The 25,085-nt window shown below is 50.9% G+C and overlaps 1 protein-coding gene across 1 annotated transcript; it reads right to left on the bottom strand.

The window, feature by feature from the left end:
• Nucleotides 1-42: 42 nt before the first annotated feature.
• TRPV6 (transient receptor potential cation channel subfamily V member 6) lies at nt 43-15,206 on the bottom strand. Its single transcript, XM_009204025.4, has 15 exons — nt 14,852-15,206; nt 7,210-7,307; nt 6,932-7,054; nt 6,423-6,560; nt 6,019-6,117; nt 5,697-5,872; nt 5,045-5,191; nt 4,448-4,660; nt 4,060-4,146; nt 3,884-3,960; nt 3,471-3,636; nt 3,058-3,124; nt 2,426-2,694; nt 1,219-1,325; nt 43-836 (listed from the first exon to the last, which is right to left on the bottom strand). The coding sequence occupies exons 1-15, from the start codon at nt 14,977-14,979 to the stop codon at nt 554-556; spliced, it is 2,178 nt and encodes a 725-aa protein (XP_009202289.3). The 5' UTR covers nt 14,980-15,206; the 3' UTR covers nt 43-553.
• Between the last annotated feature and the right edge of the window lie 9,879 nt (nt 15,207-25,085).

Genomic DNA, 25,085 nt, shown 5'->3' with positions numbered 1-25,085 from the left:
GTGGGGCGGGCAGGTGGCACCGCAGAGATGCAGAAGGGGAGCTGGGCAGGGATCCGAAAATGACTTTATTGAAGGTGGAGTTGGCAAGACCTAGCTCCACTTCACCCCACCCCCGGAGCCTTTCCTGTCTCCCTCACTCACATGCTTTCCACAAGCTCTGCACCTCCCTGCACCTGCCTGGATGCCCTGGGAAGGGCACTCTCTCTCCCCGCTTATGACCCTGAGGTGGAGACCAAGTGCCTGAGCGGCTGGCCTGTTTTTACAGTGTTCTGATGTGCCGTGCTCCTGTCGGAATGGGTGAGGAGCAGGCCGCAGGAGAGCTCCTCACGCCCTCCCAGCCCCGTGCTTGGGCTGGGCTCCATCTGCCCCAGAACTGAAGGAGTAACGCAGGCCTGGAGCAGTGATTCTCCATGTACATTCCTTGGCATTCATGCTACTCCTCTTTCTTCCCTGGGGCCTGGGAGATGAGACCTCTGGGTGTTTGGTTTTTGTTTTGTTTGATGCTCCCAGGAAAATGAGAGCAAGTTCCGGGAAGTCAAGTGAGAGCACGCAGTCAAATCTGGTATTCCCAGCCCTCCCCGTCCTCCAGACCCCTGTTGATTATCCCACGCAGGTCTCTCCTCAGGGTCCCCTGCCGAAGCCTTTCCCAATTGGCACTGCTGCGGGAGGTACTTCGAGACACTGAGGGGGTAGGAAGGGACAGGTGGGGGCTGAAGGGACAGCCCAGCTCTAGTTTTTCCACCGAGTCTTTGTCCAAATCCTCAGAGCCCCGGGTGTGGAAGGCCTGTGCGTAGCGTTGGATCCGCTGCCGGTTGAGATCCTGCCTATCTTCCACCCTGTGGAATGCAGGAGGACTTGAGACACAGCCAGGACTTGAAGAGCAGATCCAAGAAGGATGCTTGTCTCTTATCGCCTGGTCCCCCCATCCCTGCCATTGCTGGCCTTTTCCCTTCTGTGCAGCCATGGTGGATGCCTGGGTCACTGGCCCCTTGGCAGCTAGGCCTCAGGAAGCAGCAGACTCTGCCACAGGCTCCCTGGATGCTTTGAGAAATCCAGGCTCCAGACGGGACCCCTTCCTCACCAGCTCGGTCAACAAGCATAGAGCCTAGGGAGCATACAGGCCTCCACAGGGACCCCAGGAGCAGGAAGCTGTCTGAGCAGAGGGATACCCTGCCGATGAGGCTTCTCAGGGGACACCTACCCCCGCATGTCACTCACCGCAGGAACCAGCGGTCCCCCAGGCCATACTCCCGTCCGCAGATCCCAGAGCGAGGCCACAGGCAGCGAGGCAGCTTCCGCTCCAGCATCACCGTGGTGGCCACAATCTGTGTAAGGGGACAAAAGGGGAAGTCAGAGATGGGGTTGGGTGCAGACAGAGGAAAGAGAGCTGCAGATGGAGAAGAAGGCAGGAGAAGAGAGGATGCGGGGTAAAGGAAAACAGTCTAGCAATACCAAGGAAACTTGGGAGCTCGTGGTTTCCCCAGGGGTGATGAACTACACCCCTGGATCTGGGAGGTGGGGCAGCCTTTGTTGGCCATCTTCAGTGGGAGAGAGTTGATAGAGCTTGAGACCAACAGTTCTTTACCCAATGGCCTGACATCCGTGATGCAGCCAGGCCAGAGGCAGGAGAAAGACAGAAGGCGGAAGCCCCATTCCCAGGAGCACAGGCACCAGACAAAGCAAATAGAAAGGGCTCTTAAGGGCTCCCAGATATTTTGACCCTACAGACATAAAGGCCACTTATAAATATAAACATCCCACTTAGAATATCAATGTATATTCCTGGAGAAAATATTTTTCTCAGCGAACCTTATTTCCCAGCTGAGTTTTTCCACTCCGTTTTCTACACAGCATAATTAAATGCCTTCCAGTTTGGGAAATTTCCATTATTTTGCTGAAATAATTTTTTTTAGATAAATTATTTTCTAGGTGTTTTTTAAATGAGGATTTGATTCATCTCATGGTCTTCTCTCCCTATTTGAAGATCTGGCTGAAGATAGCTTCTGCTACTATAGGTAGTTTGGGTGGCATTATTTTTTTTAACACATCCAGCTTTCCATATCAAATGTTGCAGACTTAAATATCATCAAGAAGACTTGATACTCCAGTTTTTATTTGGGAACAAAATGTACAGAGTGCAGTTTTAGCCACTGTTAGTTTTCTTTTATTTCTTGTTGATTCCTCTAGAAAACACTGAGCTTTTAACTGTTGAGAGAACTGTGAGGCATTCTTCTCAGCGATTCCAGTATTGCCTGGTTGAATTGCTAATCAGTGCTTCTGTACATTTTGCATGATTTTGCTTGCTTTGCCACAACTGTCCAAACATAAGTGGGGTGGAGATATCCTGCCTCTCTCTCAGCTTGGCAGGTTCCTTGGTAGGAAGGTGATGACTTGCCCTAACCCTCCCAGCCACCAGGGGGCTCACCTGGGCCCTCCACAGCTCATCGCGCTCATGGGCCACTCGCCAGTGAGTGTCGCCCATCATGGCAATGAGGAGGTTGAGCATGAGCAGCGTGGCGATGATGGCGAAGGCAGCGTAGGTGATGCTGTACATGAAGGGCAGGTCCACGTTGTAGTTGGCTGGGCCATCAATGATGGTAAGGAATAGCTCGAAGGTGCTGAACAGGGCCATGGGGTAGTCGTAAAAGTGGCCCAGCTCTTCGGGGTCCTCTGTCTGGAAGATGATATAGAAGGCTGCTCCACCCAAGGGGGTGAGGGTTACCATGGCAACCATGCAGACGACCAGTCCACCCTGGGCTCTGCATCCATGTCCATCCTGGTCCCTTCTTCTCAATATCATCAGCTCTGCAGTGCTCCAAACTTTGGGTTTTTATGGTCCCTAGTTTTCTATGAGCCTCATCTTCTTGATCCTAAGAGCCACCTCTCCCTAACACTCCCAATTTTTCTGACCTCTGGAGGATGTCCCATCCTCTGACATCATATGGTCTCCTCTGATCTCTGCATTACTCCTCCTCCCCAAGTTTAGCCAGAACCAGTGACCCCTAGACTTTCTCATCTCCTCCCTGCCTTGGCCCCTGGTCCTGGACAGATGATTACCTGAAGCAAAGCCCAGGATGACCACAGCCATCAGCCAGCAGAATCGCATCAGATCGCCAAAAATCATCTAGAGGGAGCATGAGGCAGAGAACATCTGCACACATTCCCCAAGCAGTTGCCCTATCCAACCTCTAATAGGTCTAACCCCGACAAATCTCACAGCTTCACCCTCCAGGACAGGGATTGGCTATCTATGGCCTGCAGACCAGATCTACCTGGCCTGTTTTGGTGTGGCCTTTGAACTGAAAAGGGTTTCTACATTTTTAAAGGATTGTTAAAAAAGAAGAAAAACATGCAGTGAGGCCATGCGTGGCTTGCAGAGCCTGGAATGTCTACTGTTCGGCCCTTTGTGGGACTGTCTGCTGACTGCGGCTCTGGGGCCTTTCTCTAGGGAGCTTGTGGGGAGGACTGACCTTCTGGATCATGATGGTGAAGGGGCCTAGCATCTGGAATCCTCGGGCGAAGTACATGACGTTGCACCAGCCCAGCACGAGTGCAAAGGACATGGGTACCACCTCCCCGCTGGCACTGATGAGCCGCATCACCATGGTCACCAGCACCATGAAGGCATAGGTGATGCTGGGGGAGCAGGGAGGAGGGTGATGAGGGGAGGGCTGGGATGATCCTGGGGACCTGACAGCAAGAATATAGCTGGGAAAGTACCCACACATGCAGATTCAGCCTCTCCACACTCAATGCACAGGGTCATACACATAGCACTAGAGAGGGGACTCTGGAGCTAAGGTTCTTGAGAGGTCAGGAATCCAGGGAGTGGAACTGGAGCCCTGTTGAGGGAAGGGATGGGAGTAAGAGGAAGGAAACTCACATGAGGACATGGAATGGGCCCCCAAGGATGGTCTGTCCAAAGAAGCGAGTGACCCCCATTCTGAAGATGTCTGGAATCTGAAGAGAAGTCAGGGAGACACAAAGGCACTCAGATACCGGAACTCAGTCTGGATTCCTGGGGCAGACAGCCTCACCCAGATTCCATCCACACCTCACCTCTACCAGCAGGATGATGATAGCCCCAATGACAGTCACCAGCTCCCCCACCAGCCGGATGTCATCCTTAGGGGTCACATAGGCTTCCTGATGGGGGAGAAGAATGGTCAAAACACTCAGGGCTTTCAGGCATCTGCCCTGCGTTTCCATGGTGCCCAGGGTCACCAGCCTCAGCAGATTATTTTTAATCTGTTAGGTTTGGCTCTTCTCAAACTCTGCTCTCAGAGTAAGAGCGTATGTGTGTTTCTGTGGGCATGCATTTGGAGTTTGTACCCAAATATTTGAGATTAGAGCAAGGGGAGAAATGGTGTGAGGAAGGGAAGGGACACCAGTCTGAGAACAGAGAGTCAAGTCCTGCCCTGCTGATCTGCTCCTACAAGGATGTCACCTGAAGTAGCTTCTGCTGTAAGAGTGTGTTGTCCCGGGGGCTCGTGCGGTTATTGGTCCTGGGCTTGAGGGGGCGGTAGATGCAGCAGATGGTGAAGCAGATGATGTACAGCAAGTATATGGCACCCAGCATGCAGAAGTATGGCCGCCCGTACCGCTTCCACTTGAGGCTCACCAGCTCCTTCACTGGTGTCTGGTCCAAGATCTGGCGAGCCTGCAACAGAAAGAGAACAGGCAGGGCTGGGCGAGGTGGCTCACGCCTGTAATCCCAGCACTTTGGGAAGCCGAGGCAGGCAGATCACAAGGTCAGGAGATCGAGACCATCCTGGCTAACACGGTGAAACCCTGTCTCTACTAAAAATACAAAAAATTAGCTGGGCCTGGTGGCGGGCGCCTGTAGTACTAGCTACTTGGGAGGCTGAGGCAGGAGAATGGCCTGAAGCTGGGAGCAGAGCTTGCAGTGAGCAAGATCGCGCCATTGCATTCCAGCCTGGGTGACAGAGCAAGACTCCATCTCAAAAAAAAAAAAAAAGGAGAACAGGTAGCTCAGAGACCCTGACACCCCTCCCCAGACAGAGCCTGCTGTGATGAACCGTACCTCCCGCTTCTTGGTGGTGATGATAAGTTCCAGCAGGGACTGCTCATCCCCTGAGGAGTCGATCTCTGTGAGGTCATATAGCGTCGAGGTCAGTGGCCCATATGTCCACTGGGTGTGCTTCCGCTTCTGCATCAGGTGCTGGAACATCTAAGGGAAAGTGAAGATGACTCAGGAGCAGTAAGCAAAGGGGACAGTCACAGAATGTGGATAGGATGCATGTGCAGGAGGATAGCACCCCTGGAGAGGGTGGCTGCCCTTTCATTTTGATGACAGCCTTTAGAGGGCAGAAGAACCCACATTCACAGTGATGCCCTAGGTTCCTCGTCCTCTCCCATGACTCCCTCCAGAGCTTGGAAAGGAGAGACGAGAGGCTGGAGGGCCCTGCTCTGGGGGCTGAAAGGGAAAGGTGGGCTGGGGCATTACAGATAATCCCAGCTTGGGATCTAGACTCTGTAACCCCCAATGCCTCAGGGGAAAAAGAGTGGGCAAGAAAGAGAACAGGTAACAAGAGCAAGAGGGGTTGAAAATTTTATATGAGTTGAGAGTGGGACCTAAGCATCAGGGATCGTGTTCACCTCTGTTTCTCCCAAGGCCAGCAGGATAGTTTGAGGGTCATTAGAAAGACACTTCAGGGATGGGGAGTGTCTCTCACCACAGTGTTACCCTCTACTCCAGCCAGCTTGAAGGGGGTGAGACCCTGGTGATTGGGCACGAGGTCCAGGGGCTGCAGGTGGTCCCCATGTCTGTCGTAGGACAGCAGCAAGTTGTACATCTGGCAGGCAAAGGTTTTGTTGGGCTGGAGGATGAGGATGTGTAACACTGTGTTTCCTGGGGAGGACACAGGGTATCATGTGGCCACTGGCCTAAAGTCCCCATCCCCACCCTGGGGTCTTCCTGAAGGTCCCAGTCCCTCTCCTCACCCTGCCCCTCGCTCCCTGCAGCATCTCAGCTCCCCTCCCCATCCCAGCTCTTACCCAGGGAGTCCTGGGCCCGGATGTCGGCTCCATGCTCAATGAGCAGCCGCACGATCTCCTCGCTATTCACACAGGCAGCAAAGGACAAAGGGTGCTCCCCTGTGGACACAGAGAGATCCATGGCAGGAGAGCACAGGATGGCAGGATGGGGTGTGCAGTCTCCCCCAAGTGACAACCTTCTCTTCCCCCACATCTCAGCTCAGGGCTTGGGGACACTTTTCCTGCAGAACCAGAGGGAGGGTCATGGGGTAAATTGGCCTCTAACCTAATTAAGCCCTCAAAGGATTGTTCCTTCCAGCTGCCCAACAGATACAGCTGAAGGCAGGATCCTCCTCTGCCTGGCCCTGCTCTGCCTTGCCCACCTTTCCAACCTGCCCGTCCTCCAAGCCCAGACCTGCTCTCACCAAAATAGATGAGGTTGTGGGGACTACGGCGGAAGGCAGTGCCTGTGGCTCTGGCAGAGACACTGGCCCTGCGGGCAAGCAGGGCTCGCACCAGGTTCACGTTCTGGTTCACAACAGCGATGTGCAGTGCAGTCTGACCTGGCCCAGAGACAGCTGTCAGTCAGGGGTCTGTCCCCAGGATCCTGCAGGGGGTCCCTCCCATATGCACCCCTGGTCTCTTTCCCTCGGGGGCAGCCTGGGATGGAGAACAGGGAGCCCTCGGGTGTTCAGGATTCCCAGGGGATCCAGCTGCTGCCCATCTCTTCCTCTTCTCTAGGCCCCCTGGCATTTCAGGGGGCAGGCATGCTAGTGATGGGCAGTCGGGACTGACACAGAAGGGAGGCAGAGAAGAGAAAAAAGAGTAGGAGGCTCAGATCCCCTTTGTCTTTCCCAAATTATCCACCAGAGACTGACTTGAAATACCCCATCAGCCACTCCTGCTCTTCACCCCAGGCCCGTGGGCCCCTCACCCTCATAGAGCTCAGATGTCATGGGCTCAAAGACCAGCTCCGGGGCAGCCTCCATCAGCACCATGGCGGCCTCCAGGTTGTCATAGAGGGCTGCTATGTGTAGCGCCGTTTCCCCCATGGCTCCTGGCATTTACAGAGAGGTGGGTTATATGGCTTCCATGGGACAGGGGATTGGGGACAATAGATTCAGAGGCCAATAGCACAAGGTCCTGGGCACTCCTGGGAGGCCCCATGTGTGGGGCTCACCTAGGAGATCATGCTGCGTGTCTGCTTCTTACCTCTCTGGTGCACCTCGCAGTCCTCATACTTGAGCAACTTGTTCAGGGCCTGGACATCATTCTTTTTGGCAGCTAGAAGGAGAGGAGACTCCCAGATCCTACAAAGGAATGGATAGGAAAGCTGGAGACAGTAAGCATACCTAGCTGTGGAGGGAGACACCCTGGCTTGACTCCATTATACACAGAGGTATGTGCCTCAGCAGCAGGAACCTCAGGGTCTTCAATCAAGGCAGGTGGGGCCATTGATGTATTTTCTCTTTACAGTCAGTAAATACACATCAACTTGTTGCCCATTTTGCGCGCGTTTGAGATTGTCCATGCCTGGTTTCCTTCCCCCTCCCTCCTGGGGTCCTGGGACCAGAACATATCATGTGTGAATGTATTATCAGTGCATTTCAGGTACAGAGGGGAGGAGTTCTATTTAGACATGTGGCTTACCTGCTAACCAGTTTACCCCTGGAGTGGTCCTGTTTTACCCTCACCAGGTGCCCTGAGATTGCCCTCCAGGATAAGCCTTGTTTTGCATGGACCGAGGAGTGCAAGGAATTCCTGTCTCATATTTGTGGAGGAAGTCATATGCAGAGGCTAGCAGGATTTCTCCTGGTGCACCATCCTCTGCCTACTCAACCTTCTCAGCAGAACCCTTCAATACTGGTACTTCCCTCCCAACAATAGCATCTTCAGGGCTTAACACAAAAGAACAGTGGACCATAAGAACAAGCCTGGCTCCCAGCTTCCCTTCCCCCTAGGTGTTCATTCATTCATTCATTCATTCATTCATTCATTCATTTTCTGTCTCTTCCTTTCTGTCTCTCGTCTTTCTTCTCATATCATCTCAACAGCCTTCCTTCTTAAAGTGGACCCCTGGATCAGCAGCAGCACATGAGCCCTTACAAGAAATGGAAATGCTCAGACTGACCCTTCCACCTAGCGAATCCAAATCTGCAGTTTGAGATTTCCAGCTGATTCCTGGGCATATGAAAGTTTGAGGAGCATTGCTCAAGTGATCCTTGCATGCAAAAACCAGTGGCAATAAATCAGACACAAGCTCAGGGGGCTGAGTTTCCAAACAGCTCACATTAAAGTTGGCGAAGCAGTGTTCTCCATCATTTTCAGACCAGCTGTCTAGAGGACTTTAGGTGCTAGTTTGTTTTGGCTATTGGCCCCTAAGACATAAACTATGGGCAACAATGATAGGTGCAGAGAAAAAAGAGAATCCAATCTAGAGGATTCATTCATTGATTTCATGTCAATCTGAATGTTCCCATTCTGCCGTCTTCTGACCCTTCTTGGATTTACCCAATTTGGGATTCATGGATCAGTTTCTTTCCCTGAGTCAGATTAGTCTCTCCTTATTATCCACTTCTCGCTTGTTTTAGGCAAAATTGTCTTCTCTGACTCCCCAGATCATCTCTTTATTCTTATTCCTACTGTGTGCTAAAAAATCTCTTTTAAAATTAGAACTTACCCCAACTAAGACACATGGGTCCCTTTGATTCAATTTTCTCTCTTGGCCTGGAGCCATTTGGTCTTTCTATGGGAGTAAATGAAATAACTCTATTTATCCATAATTTGACAATTATGTGACATATAAAAAGACATAGACAGGAGCTCACATTCTAAAATGCTGGCAGTGGCAAGAAATTGACTCCAGAGCTGGAGGTGGGAGGGCAATCAGAGAGGAGACATCAGCTCACTCATCTCCTCTGCCCTGCCCCCATGCACAGCAGCAGCCACCACGTCCTGTCGGTTCAACATGGAAAGCTCTCTCTTCATTCAGTCCCTACCTTCTTGCTCCTGCTAACCTTCATTAATTCAAGTCCTCATTCTCTAGCCCAAGATTAGCAAAATATTCTTTTAACCAGTTTCCCTGCACTCTATCCCCATCTATCCTTCTTGATGCTGTTGAGATAATCTTTCCAAATGGCAAATGCAAAAGTCCAATGGGTCCTTAAATGCTAAGGATAAGGAACACAGAAGCTCTTTAAGGTCTTTGTGCAACTACTTTTCCACCCTCTGCATGTCCCACCCACTCCTTAGACCTGGCATTTTGGTCTCATCCTGTCTCAGCACTGCAGAGCACACCATTCTCCCTATATCCCTATGGCTCTTTCCTTCTAGAATCCAACTCCCCCAGCCCCCAGTTCATTGTGTCTTCTGCACCGCCTATGCTTAGAAATACGCCTAGAATGGTGTAGATGCTCACTGACACCATCTGTAGAGTGAATGAATCAGCAGCAATGCCAAAAGGTGGTTTGACTTAACTGTTCCTCCTTATTATTTTCATCAGCTGCCCCCTAAGCCAACCTTCAGCAAGCATGTATAAGTGAAAAATAGAACACTTGGTATGCAAACATAGCTTCAAAACAAGTTTTCTACATTCCCTTCATCACCACCACCACATCAACCATTTGCACAAAGCTCTCCTCTCTAGATACCCTAGACTGGGGGAAAAGCAATCGCTAGCACCACACACACACACACACATACAGATGCACGGAAGGTCTTCACTCTCTCCTGTGGTCTTACTTTTATTTCAGCATCTTTCACTGGGTGCTGTAATTGCTATGTATCTGTGTCTCTTCCTCTATGCTAAGGGTACTCGAGGGCAGAGACCAGCCACTAACTCATCTTTATATTCCTTCCCTGCCCTCCTCCAATATGCTTCCACGTTTGTGTCCCATTTTGACCAAATGTGTGAAAGATTGATGGCAAATCTAGAAATGGGTCCGATAGAGCACGTTTTCCAAGTCCAGAGTTCTACTTGCTGTATCCTAAATGTTAGTGGTGGTATAGTCAGTGGCAGGCTCAAAGATTCCCCTTTGGTCCCTACGCATCTCTGAAGCTGAAAGTGTCCCCCATAAACCTCCATTTCCTATGAATTCATTTTTCAGCCTCTGCTGACACTCTAGTGGCCTGGGGAAAACAAAAAGCTACTGTCAGACCCAGAGTTGCTAGCATTACCAAATAAAAATACAAGATGCTCAGTTAGATTTGAATGTTAGATGCACAATTTTTTTTTAGTATAAGTAATATCACATGCAATATTGGGATACACTTATACTAGCAGCTTATTTGTTATCTCAAATTTAAATTGAACTGAGTGTCCTGTATTTTATCTGGCAACCTAGCCAGACCACACCCTCCGTGAAGAACCAGCTTATGACCCAACCCAGCAAGGTTTGTAGAGAACTAGCCTCCTCTGACTGCAAACTCCAGAATCCAACAAAAAGGGGGGCCCTGCATGTGGATGGGTTTTGAAGGTGTCCGGCCCAGCCATTACTTGCAATAACCTCATATGCCCACAAGGGGACAGCACAGAAAGCCCTAGCTCACCTGCTTGGGAGTAAGGCTGAACTCAAAACACCTGACTCTCCTGGGTGCCTGAAGGAGGTGCACAGAGCGGATCTATCCAAAGATTCCTGCGCTTGGGGGACAAATAGATTTTTCAGTAGCAACTCATCACGGGAGTTTGGATCACAACACGGGGGTCAAGGGCAGGGACATGGCTAAGCACCCTGCACAGGACAGCCCTGACTGCAAAGAATTATCCTGTCCAAAATGTCAATAGTGCCAAGGTGGAGAAACTCTGATTCAGAGGTACAATTATTCATAATCCGTTTTAGAATGAGGAGTCTTCACTGTGAAAGGAATCAGAAATATCCTATACATAAAAATGTTTTCTTATGGATCATTAAATACTCAACTAAGGGAGAAACGAAAAAAAAAAAAAAGAAAGAAAGATGAAGCCTTTTAAGCTCCCACTGATGAAATAGTCAAAAGAGATTATAGAGCAAATCTGAAATTGTAACAATATGAAAGGTATTTTCAGGTTCTAGAATGTTTTCTTTTACTAGGCAATTAATTATAATAAAATTGAATGGTCTAGTTGAACATTAGAGTGGTGAAAACCCAACTAAGGGTTTCCTGGCACAAAATCTAGCACGTTATTTCTTGAGTAAACAGATCAATGACTTCCCTCTCAGGGTTGCCTCTGGGCCACCAGGGAAAAATTCCTGACTTCCTCTCTCCATCTCCTCCACCCCATGCCCTCATCTGCTCCTCCATCCTTGTAGATATGTGCACTCTGTGCATGGGTCCAGATTGGGTTTTAGTTGCTGGAAAAAAAGGCAGGATCACAAGACTCTTGAGAAAAGTTCAAATAAGATTTTTAGAGCTAGAAAGGCCCCCAGAAATTGAGTCAAATTTGCTCATGTAACAGCTGGAGGAAGCAACTCAGAGACAAAGCCACGATGCGTACCCCACTGGTCATTTCTTGGTTGCGATTCTCAGTGTTAATCAGGGCTGGAAGAGGAGTTAGAGAAGACAGGCATGGGTCCCACTGGTCTCACCACAAATACCTTTCCCACCAGCGAGTGTGCCCTCTGGGCAGGGCTGGTGCTGGTACACAACAGGGCTGCTCGGAGTGCATGGCTCCTTGCATTCCTGGGTGGATACAATGCTATGCGGGGGAAGTTCATGGCCCCTCTCATTCCTGCAGCATCTCACTCATTATCACTTTTGCTCTTCACAACCCTCTAACACCGGCTGAATAGTTCTCCCATGCTTCAGAAAAGGAAACTGAAGCGGCATAATCAAATCATTGCCAGAAGATCACATGGAGTTAAAGGCAGGATGCCTGGCCAAGAATCCAGCCCCAGGCTCTGACCACTAAATTATGTGGTTCTTCTAGTTTTATGGCTCCTCCTGATTTTTCTTGGAGGTTGGGGGGGCAGGCCTGCGCAGTGACCACAGATGAAGGAAAGAGCGGTAATGTGTGGGGTGGAGGCATACATTGGGCACTTGTGAGCCACCTCCCTCCAGCTCATGTTCCTGGCAGTGGGGATGAGGAAGCCAAAGTGGTTGTTTAGAGATTTGGAATCAGCTGCCATCCTAAGTGCCACAGCTCCTTTGTGCACATGTCTATCTGCGCATTTGCAAGTAGGCATATATGTAAGTATTTACCGTGGCAGGCGAGCACAATATACCAGAGAAGCCCAGGGCTGACTTTTCAGACCCTTGATTCACGTATTTCATGCAGGCATTTAACCCTAAGAAAAGCTCCAACAAGCATGGCATTCCCTCCAAATTGCTCCTTAGATGACGAAGTGTCAGCATATGGGCGGGAGTATGTTCAGGTTAAGCAGCCACTATGAAGCTGCCCAGGACACCCCACAGCAGCCGAAATCAGATCTCACACTTCCTCCTCTATGCTTCCAGAACACTCATTTATACCCTTCTAGTGATGTCCACTAAGCTCACCTTTAGCCCAAGTATGTGCCTGTCAGTAAACTTTGCTCCTAGGCATGAGAACTCCCTGAGAGCAGGGACTGTGTCATATTCATTTTCTGCAGAAAGGTGGAGTGCCTTATGTTCGATAAATGTGTAATGCGTTAAATATCAGGAAGTGAGAAAATCCAAGCCCAAGGGAGAGATGACCTGGAAGACATGGGAGAAAGTTGAGAGCTTGACTTGGATCTCAACAACGTAGATTTAAGCAGAGGGGGCTGCATGCTCAGCCCCAAGAAACATCCACTGTAGAGAGAGGAGTTTTGGGTTACCAATCATCCTGGAGAGACTCAAAGCCTTCCTTTCCCACTAGACCATCCTGTACACCATGGAATCACCCAATCCCACCCCACAGTTACCCCTCTGAGTCCCCTTTGGAACAAATTCAACTTCACCATTTACTTGCTCCAGGGTTCTGAGCCTGCCCCATTCATAGGGGGGTAACAGGACCCACCTTCCATTATTGTTACGGGGATGACAGAGATAAGGCAGGTGGTAGTACCTAGTACAGCACTGGGTTCTCAATCATTGTGTGCTCCTTTCTTCCATTAGCTCACCCCTCACTTGTCCATATTGTTCCTATTTACTTAGTCATCCCATGTTTATCTCAGTGCCCCCATGCCTTCTCTTTAGTTGACGGCACAGATTAGGAAACTCCCCTTGCAGGCAATTTCAGCATCCTTCTGGGAAGTGCCCACCCAAAGGAGAGTCATTGCTCTGGACACCTGATATCCAGGAAGAAGAAGATCAAGAAAGTGCAGAGGCCAGTGGGGAGATCAGAGCAGGGAGGGGGGAATCCCTCCCAAGGTTGACATCAAGGCTTTCTAGCCAAAGGCTGCAGAGGCAGCCCCCATATGATCTGAGGAAAAGTGGGGGCAGACAGGACATGCGGAAGCAGCCTATTCTCAGCCAGACTCAGCTCAGGGCCTCCACTCTGCTCTCCCCTGATATCCCACACAGGGAATCTTCACCACCCCTTCTAATCCCCCAGGCCTTTTCTGTATGCTGTGCCTGGATCCCCCGACCCTGGGGTCCTAAGAGTGGGAAGAGGATGAGTGAAGCCAGTGAGGACGACCTACTCTCTAACAACAAAGCCATTCTGTTGCCCCAAGATGTCATCAGCCAAACATGTGCTCCAGTCCCCACTCTCCCAGGCCTTTGGGGTAGAGGTGGGCGGCTGGAGTGAGAGATAGGAAGGCACAATTCACAGAAGGAGACCATCCCCAGCCCAGAATCCTTCAGCAAAAGAAAACACAGGGGCCTCCAGGAAGCCTCCCTGGTCAGGCTAAAGCAGGCTCCTACTCCTGGGGACAGAAAAAAAACCCAAAGACACAAAGACTTCAGGCTTTCGTCTATGAACAGACATAGTATCTGCCTCCTTTGTGACCCAGGGAAAGCCCCAACAGGCAGGACTTCTTTCTAGCATGCCACCAACTGGGCAGGGAACTCTATTAGAGACCTTGAAGAAGAGACCACATGCAGGGATAGCCCCGAGTTCCGGTTCCCTGCTCCTCTCCGGCTCTGTACTCTAAGCTGTCATGGTGAAGAAAGCAGCACATGGGTTTAGGAAGTTTGCAGAAGCTGGAAGCAGCCAGTGAATTTCCTTAGGGCTTAAACTCTAGAGTCTCGATTTCCATCACCTGAATGCGGGAGAACACAGGTCCTCAGAACATCTGTTATTTTGACCCACTTCCCCCACATCCCCACCCACACTGAGAGAGAGAAATAAGCCTCAAGGTTGGGTTTGAGCTTTGTGGGTCTTCATATCCCCGCAGTGCTTGGCAAATAGTAAGGCCTTGGTCAATGTCTGATGAGACAAATGCATAGGAATGGTAACTTTTTTTCACATTTTGTCTTATTTTCTGGTTCCTGGTGTCTGTGGTTCTCTCTGCTTCATTCATTCAATCGTTTACTCATTCCTCCATGCGAACATATGTATACTATGTGTTCCTGCCAGAGAGACTGTTCTAGAGGCAAGCAGTCGAGATACGGAAGGCATTGTCCTCATCTGCCGTCCTCTCTTGTCCCCTCTTGGGTGGAGGGGCTATGATGTTCTATCCTTACAAGCCCCAGCAAGGTGCCTGGCCCTTAGGGAAGTACTCACAAGAGGCGTGCAGAATTGAATTAGATCTTAAGATAGTAAACACCTGTGCCCATCTCAGCCCCATCCTCTTTCACCAGCCCTACGGGCTGAGGCTCTTGAGACAGAATGCTCCCAAGAAGCCAGTCCGGGCCTGGGAGCACCACCTGTCCAGCCAGAGGTGCCAAACAAAGATGGGAGGTGAGGGAGGGGTGAGGGGTAGAGGTGCAGGCCTGGGGAGGTTGGAAGGGAAGCAGACCAAGGGGGCTTTACCTCTTCTGCTGCAGCAGGTTCTGCTCATCTCGGCTCTGGGCCCAGGACTCCCGTCTCTGGAACCATCTGCAGAACTTGCTCCACAGGCAGAGAATTAGCCCTTTCTCCTTGGGCAGGGACAACCCCATGGGGTGTAGGGCCGGCTCCTTGGGGGCCTGAGGCCGAGGCCAGACCCTGACGGGACTCAGCCTTGGGGCCACATCAGCCCCCCCAAGGGCCGGCCCGCCCTCTCCCTGTAGAGGTCCCGTCTCCTGTCTCCTGCCTTCCTGATGAGTTCCTTGGGAGTCTCCCAGCTGCCCCAGCCAGTCTGCAGAGGGCTGTGAGTTTGTTACACTTGGCAGAGCCAGCCAGGACTCTGCAGGGCTGGCCTGTCGGGAGCTCCTCCTGGGAGTGAGCAGGAGGAGCCAAAGCTGCATGGACACTCCCTCCCTCCTCCCAAATTACCTGAGATTTAAAGAGACAGGCCAGCCACAGACCTGCCTACCAAGGGGGCCTTGTGCCAACTCCAATTCTTTCTCCACCCAGGGCTCTCTCCCTGCCCCCAGGCCAGTCACAACCGGGGAGGCCTTCAGAGAGGCTGGTGAGGCCTCCCTTGGACGTCAGAATACCCAGTGGCCTACCCTGAGAGACTCTAGGCAGTGAGAAAGGAGGGGAGGAGTCAGGGCAGGCCCATTCCCAGGGTTGAGGGCTCCCAGGAGGGAGCACCCCACTTTCCCACAGTGCCTCTTCTGCCAGCCACCTGCCTCACTTTCTGCCTCCCCCTACTTATGTCCTGGAGAATTCCATTTTCTGGACTCTTCCCGTTTCATTCTTGCCAGGCCCAAAATAGGTATATAAATTGTGAAGATTCTCAGTTCTCCCAGACTTTCCTCTCAGTCCCCATCACCTTTGGGTCAGCAAACTTTTTCTGGAAGGGCTGATAGGAAATGTAAAGATGTTAGGTTTTGCAAGCTATGTGCACTCTTTAATGTACGTTATTCTTTGGTTTTGCTGTGGTGGTTGTTTTCTAACAACCCCCAAAGATTTAAATGCATTCTTCACTCACCAGCCAGGGCACAAAATCTAGCTCTGGGTAGACCTCCTGCTCAGGAGCTCCACAGACTGTCCACAATGCCCCATGCATGGGGTGGGTGTCCGATAAAATACAGGATACGTGGACAAATTTGAATTTTAGATAAACAACAAAGAATTTTTTAGTATAAATATACCCCACGTTTTGCAAGTATTCTATCTGGCAGCCTTCCCACGGAGGTGACATTTATTCAGCTGCTACCGTGTGCTAGGCCTTTTAACTGAGCGTTCCCAGGTAAACGCGTAACAAACCTGCAAGGCAGGTATTATTATCCACATTGTACTGATGGGAGAAACCAAAGCTCACCGTGGCGAAGGAAGTCTCCCAAGGCCATAGAGGTGGCAGAGGCAAGATTCACACCCATCCCTCATTCCAAGCCCACTTCTTTCTCCCTAGCACACCCCCTCATTCTAACTGGCCGACACAGCTTCAGAGATGTCAAGTGACTCGCACAGTCATACAGAAGAATGATGGCATTAAGCACGGCCCATCGTCTTCCCACAACAAAGAGCTCCATCATGAGCTTGCTGGAAGCTGTCGGAAAGGTCATTTAGTTCAACTTTTCCACTGGAAAGAGGCAGAAACCCCGGCTTATCCAACCTCCTGGTGCCAGCCAGGTGCCAATAGCCTAGGGGCAGGTGCCTGGGTGTTCAGAGTCACAGGTGTGTGGATCACTTCCCAGCTTCAGAGTCTGTTTTGTCCTAACTTTCTCTGACTCAGACTTGGAAGACCCAGCAAGGGGAGTGTGTGTGTGGCGTGCGTATGGCATGTGTGCCCATGTGCATTTGTGTGTGGTGTGTGTGCGTGTGTTCATGAGGTGCATTGGTGGTGTGTTTTGTGTGTGGTATGCTGTATGTATATGATGTGCCTGTGGTGTGTTTGGTATGTGTCTATGTGTGTATGACATATGTGGTATGTGTAGGTATGGCCTGTAGAGTATGTGGATGTGGTATCTGTGATAGTATGTGTGACGTGTGTGTTGTGTATATGTGTATCGTGGAAATATTGTTGCATGTGTGTTGTGTGTGTGGTGTGTAGTAGGTGATGTATATGGTACATATAAGGTGTGTGTGCATGTACGTGCTGTGTGTGTGTGTGTTGGTGTATAGTATGCATGGTTTGTGTATGGTGGGTTTGGTATGTGTGTATGTATGGTATGTGTGGTGTGTTTTATGTGTATGTATGTCATCAGGCATGTGTCATATGTGCTGTGTGTTGGGGGAGTCTGTGTGTGGAGGGAGGTGGATGCTGAAGTAGGGCAGGGGAGAGAAGGACCCCTTCAAGTGGAAAACTATTTGTGTTCCTGCCGCTGGGCAGAGGCCAGGCCACACAGTCCTGAGCAAACAGTTCATTTGGATTATCTTCATCCCCACCCACCCAGGTCAGTGGGTTCGGGCCAGGTTGGGGGAAGGTGCTAGAACCCAAACCTTGAACCCAAGACCTTTGTGCCCATTAAGCCAGTGGTTTGTCACTTGTTGATCCATTTAGCTTCAAAGACCTATTTAGCTTCAAAGACCCCAGTTTAGTGTCTGGTGGGGAAGGGGATAAAGCAATGAGGCCTTCGTTATGCTGGGGAGGGAGGTTGGGAGACGGAGGCTTGGGAAGGGAGGAGGATAGGAGGAGGACAAAGTCGTTTTCCAATGCTCTTCCTCTTCCTCAGCCTCCTCCACCTGGTGCTGTGCATGAATCAGCCAACAGACTCAAAATAGGGGTGTCCAGATTGGAGGGGAGGACGAATTTGCAGGATATAAGCTTCTGGCTGCAATATTCTCTTGGTCTTTGGACCTAACATCGTATCAGTAAGGGAAGGTGGCCCTAGGGTAGGTGGCACTACCCCCAGAAGCTCCTGAAAGCACCCCCACCAATCACTTTCAGTCTCGCATCTTTTTTTTTCTTTTTGAGACAGAGTCTTGCTCTGTCGCCCAGGCTGGAATGCAGTGGCGCCATCTCGGCTCACTGCAAGCTACACCTACTGGGTTCACGCCATTCTCCTGCCTCAGTCTCCCGCGTAGCTGGGACTACAGGCGCCCGTCACCATGCCCAGCTAATTTTTTGTCTTTTTAGTAGAGACAGGGTTTCACCGTGTTAGCCAGGATGGTCTTGATCTCCTGATCTGCCTGTCTCGGCCTCCCAAAGTGCCGGGATTACAGACGTGAGCCACCACGCCCCGCCTCAGTCTCGCATCTTAAACCTGCATCCCACATTGCTGGTTTCCAGGGGCAGGAAGGACACCCTGGACCTCCTTCTCCCTTAAGACTAGCACAGCCCTCCCTGTGCCACTCCACGCCAGGGCAGCACCTCCTGACATGGGAGGAATCGGTTCTGTAACTCACAGTCAAGGAGTGGGTATGCCCAGGAGGCTGTGGATTTTGGGATGAAGGAGGTGAGGGGGAGACTGGAGCTCCTGGGAGAGCACTCACAGGGCTGGCCTCTCCCGGTTCCCTTGCCCAGACTCCAAAAATAAGACTTTTGTGACTCCGAGTGAGTCGTTCTCCCTCTCAATGGTTTCATCCATAATGATGAGTCGTTCTCCCTCTCAATGGTTTCATCCATAATGATGAGTGCATGGACTGAACTCTTGTCTGCCCTCATGGTGGCTTCTGACCAAGCCCTGGAGAGAACTCAAGAGGTCAGGAGCCAAGAGGGAGGGAGGACACAACTGGAACAGGCAACCCGTGGACCAGGTGGTTAAACCAGTCCTGCCTGGGACTGAGCCTCAAATGCTAAGTGAAAGTGAGGTCCTCAGGCTTCCCTGGGGGCCCCAGGGCAGAGTGTCAGAGCCTCCTCTGAGGGCGCCTGAGAGGGGCAGAGAGATCACAGGTACACAGCCCTGAGCTGGGGGCATAGGAGCTGTTTGAAGCTCCTGTGCCCCCGACGTTTCCGCATTTGGGGCACAATTTCTCGACCCTGGCACTATTGGTATTTCGGAACAAATAATTCTTTTCTGCAGGAGCTGTCCTAGCCATTGTAGGAAGTTTAGCAGCATCCGAGCCTCCACTCACTGGGTGACAGTAGCATGTCCCTCCCCTCCATTGTGACCACCAAGGAGTGTCTTTACACGCTGCCCAGTGTCTCCTGACATTGGCAAAATCATTCTCCATTGAGAACCAATGATTTAGAGCCAGAAGAGTGTGTGTATATATATATATATATAGTGTTTTTCTGGCTTTGTCTCTTTTTATTTGTCCTATATCTTTCTGTGTTTTGCTCAGTTTTTCCTCTCTTACTGCCTTACTGTCACTGTGCAATAGTATCTCTGCTCCCTTGGTCTTAGTCTCTGTGGTGAGGGGTGTGTATGTGTGTGTGTAGTGTATGTGCACATGCATCGCATGTGTGTGGTATTTTGGGGGTGTACTGGTGTATTTGTATAGTGTGTGGTATTTTGGGGGTGTACTGGTGTATTTATATAGTGTGTGTGGTATATGGGTTGTGGTATGTCAAGTGTCAGTGTGTGGTGGGGGAGGTTGGTATGTGTGGGGTGTGAGGTGTGTGTGCACGTGTTCATTGCAAGATATGTATGTGTTGTGTGGTGTCTGTGTGTGTGACATCTGTGTAGGTGTGTTGTTTGTGATGTGTGTTATATATGTGGTTTATGTGTTTGTGTGTTGTGTGTTGTGTGTGGTATGTGTGTCGCATTTGTGTAGGTAATGTGTAGGTGTGTGTTGTGTGGTGTGCATGTGTGTGGACTTTATATGTAGTGTGTGCATGTGTTGTGTGTGTTGTGTGGCATCAATGTCTGTGTGGTTTATGTGTAGTGTGGGGATGTCTGGCTGTGCTGTGTGTATGGTATGTAGTGTGCACTTACGTATGTGGTTTTATGTATAGTGTGGGCATGTGTGGGGTGTGGTGTGTGTGTGTGTGTGTGTGTGTGTGTGTATCTATGACTGAGTGGTCTCTCTGCAGAACGCTAGATTTGTTCTGTCCTCTGTCATGAGGTCCGCCGGCTGCCCACTGCCCCTGGCCTTTGGAGGCGTGATGTTTGTCATGGGGATGGATTCGGCCAGGTGGTCGGGGATCCGTTAGCCCCACTCTTTCAGTTAGTTTGTTCCAGGATCGCTGGGTTCACCGGCTGTTGTTAACCCAGCTCGCCAAAGGCCAAGGACCCGCTGACGGTGGTCGCGTACACACGCACGCCTGCCGGACGCACGTCTGAATGTTATTACGCCGCAATACGCAATCGAAGCATGCGCGCATGCCCCGTTCCGCACCGCCTGCCTCACCTCTGACCCACGCACCGCCATCCGCCCGCCCATCCGCGCAGACGAACCGCAATACCATATGCACCACGTAGCCGCCACTTACCTGCCTCCCTCCTGTATGCACAGCCGGACGCCGCCTGGCCCCACGGATGCCACGAACGTGCGGCCCCGCCTACCACGTACACATGCCACGCATCTCCACATGCCACCCCACCATCCATGTCCACTGTCCATCCTTCCACTGTCCATCCACCCCGTGATTCCATTCCATTCCACCATCCTTCCATTCCACCTCCGGTCTTCCATTTCCATTCCATTCCCGTTCCTCCATTCATTACTCAAACATCCAGTGCGTCTGAAGAAATATGCTTCACCCACAGTTCCAAGTGCACACGAAGTCACTTCAACTTTTATAGGTCAAGAGGCCTAATGTATTGCAGAACTGCCATGCACCTTTCCCTAGAAAGTGACTTTAGTCCCAGATCCCTTTTCTCATCCCAGTCACTCATTTTAGCTCCATCCCTGGGGCTTCAAGCCCTCATTTCCTGCCTCCCAGTCCTTGGCCCCATGAAGCCTCCGCACCCAAGGAGCTTCACACTCCACGTGCTTCCTTGGCAAGATCTGGGGGCAAGATCCAAGAGGAGGGTGGTTGAAGGGCAGAGTTGGAGATGAAAATAGGGCACAGGGAGGCAGAGGCGATGAGCAGCCACACCAGGCAGCCAGTTTCACCATCTAGATATGCATGTGCACGTTATTTGACATAAATTTACGCATGGCATATTTTGTGTCAAAATGAATCAATACACGACAGTGATGTTCAAGAGCAATTGTGTGTGTGCACGCAGGTGTCTGTTTTCCAGCATCCTCCCAGCAGTCTATAGATTTCAAGATCCACAGGCATTCAGTCCTCCTGGACCACTATCCCTGTGTAGAATGCACCCAAAGGGCATACGTGGACCTCTGGATGGCCACCCTCCTCTCTTGTCCATTTCTCCCCACTGTCTGCCAGTTCTCACCCCTCTCTTCTCCCACTCACCTCCTCAGCGGAAGGTGGGTCCAACCTTGGGAGGGCTCATGTAGTTTATAGCCCCTCCATCACCCTCTCAATGAGTTTGAGTCCCCCAGCCAGAAGATGTCAGGGGAGGGGCTGAGTGCGGATCTGGGGAGAATGGGCACTGACCCTCTTGGGTTTGTGAGAGGGGGCCTGAAGCTTTGGAGGAAGCCCACATGCCCCACCTGTCCCATCCAGCCGCAGCTAGAGTCCCCCTGCCCCCTGCATGGGTCCCTTGACATCTGGTACCTGCAGGAGGATGCCAAGCTCCTCAGTCTTGCCCTGGGCCCAGCCTCTGGTCCTTCTCGTCATGTTTCCCCCAAGCCTCTTTTTTCTGCCCCTCATCTTTGTCTCTCTTCCTCATCAGACCCCAAGGTCCCCCCTGTGAAAACTGGACCCCAATCCTCTTCACTCTACCATACCTGGCCCCATCTGTTCACTTGCAGGCACAAAAGACAACCAAGAAGAGAGGCTGCAGACCCTCGGGAAGCTTTACAAATACCTTGCAGCATATAGGCTTTCTTTTTTTTTTCATAGAAGCAAGCTGCTTCTTCTGGAAGGTCTGGGTCTGAGGGGTCCAGGACAGAGAGACCCAGGATCAGGAAAGGAGCAGAACTGAGGGAGAGGAAGTCCCCTGGAGGTGGAGTAGGGACATACCCAAGAACCAAGGGGCTAGGAGGCACCAGCGAGTCAGGGTCCAAACCTTTCCCCAACTTTTCCCACAACTGGAGCTTTGCCCCTGGATAGAACTGCAGTAGGGAGAAGGTGGTGGCCCAGCCTCCCCCTGGACCACAAGGTAGTGCTAAACTGAGGCACCAGGGACCGGTGGCAGATACCTGAGCTGGGAGGCTGAGAGGAAGATGGAGTGGCAGGAGCTGAGGGGGCCAGGCGGTGGTGTCCCAGCTGGGTACAGGGAGGGATGGAAGCCAAACAGAGCACTCTCCAGATGGCTGTTCGGCAATCCTGGACCTAGCTGGGCACCAGAAGCGTGAGGTCTCTAGTCAGTCACTACAGTAACAGGAACTAGAAAATTTAAAAAACAAAAAAAAGACTTTAGCTATTCTGCAACTCCTCACCTCCCTGGCCCCCATCACACATGATTCTTGGAGCATGTGGCATGGTTCCCTCCTGTGTGTAGTGCCCTGTGCACGTGGGAGTGCGGATGCTGGACTGTACAACTTGGCTTTGGTTAAGCATGGGTGTGCTGGTACAAGCCTGGGGCAAGGCGGGAATGAGCCTTTGGTGGAGTATACAATGATCTCCCGATAGGAATCTGTTCACTCATCACCCCTGTCATCACAGAGCTATGTGCTGTACCCCGGGAGCAGTTCTCCTGCCAGGGGCTCCCACTTGCCCTCCTTTATCTTCTCCTCCTCCTTCTCATTGCTTTGCCGAGGTTCCTAACTACAAGAGCTGACTTTGGAGTGTCTGAGGGACCCCTGAGTCTTCAAGCTGCTGGGAAGTCCAGGAACTGTTTTGCAGGCAGTACTGGGCCTAAAATTCTTGCACGCAGACCAGAGTGCAGAAGGAAACTATCGGCACAGAGCTGCCTATCCGAGTCAACACTGAAGGTGCTGGTGGGTGAATCTGTGACTGCAGTTGTGTGCCCAGCATGGAGGGTGGCTGCTGCAATGTACTAAACATCTGTCAAAGGTATGCAGGTGCTTGTGAGCTGAGTGATTCAGAGGTGTCTCTTAGTTCCATTATCTGTGTTCACCCTTGCTAGAGACTTTGTGAAGAGGGTCGTGCTCCACCCACCTGGATCTGGATTTGTCCATCTGTCCATACAACGAGGGAGCCCTTGTGGAGATAGATCTCTCCAAGAGTCCAGAAGTCCTGGGTCATTGTCCTGCTCCATTCTGGTGAGACCTGTGACTTCAATCAGACAATCTCTCTGAGAATCAGCTTCCTTGTCTGTAAAATAGGGACGCTTAATACTGCTCTGTTTACTTTATGGGGTTGTTTTTAGGATTAAAGAAGATAAAGACCGTGAAAAGACTTTATACACCATAAAGTGTCATATGAATGCAAGTCACTTGTTTTATCGTTTTGCTTTGGGGGGAGTATTTGAAATCCAACCCATCTAGGAAACAGCTTTCTGGTAGAGACTTTAGAACTGTCTTATCTCAGGGGCTCTGAATCGTGAGGTAGAAGCACAAGGTCTTGGAGCCAGATAAATTTGGGTTCAAACTCAGATTTTGCTAATTACTGGTTGAGTGATATTAGGCAAATTAGCACACCCCTCTCAGTCTCGGTTTCCTTGTCTACAAAATGAGCACAGTAATAGTCACTTGACCTTAGGCAAGTAACTCACCCTCTCTGGGCCTTAGTTGCTTGTCTGTAAAATAAGGATGACAACAGCTAACTTGTAGGCTCCTGAGAATTAGATGAGAAAGAAGGGTGTGGGAGGGCTGGCCCGTGCCAAATATACTGTTCTTATTCGCTCATTCTTCTCTTCTGTGGCTGTTATTCTGCCTTGGAGCCCTTTCAGTGATAGACCACATTACCCTCTGGTGAGAAAATCCACTCTCTCCCTCCAGAAGACTAGAGTAGATCCAGCCTCAGGCTGTTACCACCCACACAGAGTGGGTTTCTGTATCATCCCTTCCATAGACCTCACCCCCTGTTCCCCCAAAGAGACTGTTTACATCTAAGTCCCTTCTTCACTGTTGACTTGAGTAGTGAGGAAATAGGGGTTCTGGCATTTCCCCTACACCAGGCTCTCTAACCAGGCCGATCCTGCCCCAGTTCAGGAAGATGCCCCAGATGATCTGTTCATAAACTCCAGCTCATCCTCTGAAGCCCAACTTGAATGTCAAACTCTCTCTTTTCTTCCCTAGGCACCCAGCTCTACCCAGTCAGGACCAGTCCCTGCCTCCTCTGTGCCCCCACCTCTCTTCCCTCCTGCCCTGCATGGAAAGGATCTTACTGCACTAACAGTGTGCCTTTGCTTGCCTATTTTTCCCACTTGCAGAGTCTCAAAGGAAGAGGCTAAATCACATCACATTCTTCTTTTTCCGCGTTGGAGTGCCTGGCATAGAGTTTATGATGAACTACATTTTATGAGGAATGAGCTGTGCCTGGGAAATTGCAAGCTATTTAATAGGTATATTTTCTTTCCTAGGCCCCAAGGGTAAAGGTGGCCCAGTATGCAAGAGAGGGGCTCAGAAGGTGGTGAAGAACAAGGAAAGGTGGCAAGGAGGTGTGTATGTGTGCCTGGTGGGGGTGGGGAGGAGGGTTTTTAATCCCCAGCCCACACACAGAGAAATGGCCATCTGCTCTTGAAAGATTAATCGGCCTGGAGAAGGTGGGAAGGGAGCAGCAGCTAGGATGGAAGAAAGGACACGGTGTGTGTAGCAAAGACACCTGTGTCCCCAGCCATTCCCACCCTCCCGCCCTAGGCTTCCCCATCAGGGCTGGCCTGGGACCCAGAGGGAAGGAGTGATCACTGACCTGAGACCTGGGGGGTTGGCACAGAGACCATGGAACCTGGGATTGCCTCCTTCTTGCCCCTCAGGTTCACCAAGTTCACCCATGGAGGGAGGGAGAGAGAAGGGGAAGAGACAAAAATTTCTGCCTGGGTAAAGAAAGAACAAGTTGCTTGGACAACATGGCTAAATCCCATCTCTGCCAAAAAACAAACAACAAACAAACAAAAAACTAGCCAGGCATGGTGGTGTACCTGTAGTCTCAGCTATTTGGGAGACTGAGGACTGAGTTGAGACTGCAGTGAGCCATGATCACACCACTGCACTCCAGCCTGAGCGACAGAGTGAGACCCTATCCTCCACAAAAAAGAAAGAACAAGTTGTTGCAACCCTCCCTTTGCAGCTGCCCTCTCTGAATGTGGTTTATTCAGGGAGAAGAGAGAGACTACGGGATGAGGGGCTGGAGTCTGAGAGTTCCTGAAGA

This window comes from Papio anubis, chromosome 4 (assembly GCF_008728515.1).
Source record: "Papio anubis isolate 15944 chromosome 4, Panubis1.0, whole genome shotgun sequence".
In the NCBI taxonomy this organism is placed as follows: Eukaryota; Metazoa; Chordata; class Mammalia; order Primates; family Cercopithecidae; genus Papio; species Papio anubis.
This window is presented reverse-complemented; position numbering and strand designations above follow the sequence as displayed.

Excerpts from the sequence above, each read along its gene's own strand:
- TRPV6 (XM_009204025.4), bottom strand. The coding sequence starts at position 14,979 with ATGGGGTTGTCCCTGCCCAAGGAGAAAGGGCTAATTCTCTGCCTGTGG. Across the intron at positions 6,561-6,931 it reads GACATCTGAGCTCTATGAGG|GTCAGACTGCACTGCACATC; the intron begins GTGAGGGGCCCA and ends TCTCTGGGCCAG. Across the intron at positions 2,695-3,057 it reads CATCCTGGGCTTTGCTTCAG|CCTTCTATATCATCTTCCAG; the intron begins GTAATCATCTGT and ends TGGGTGGAGCAG.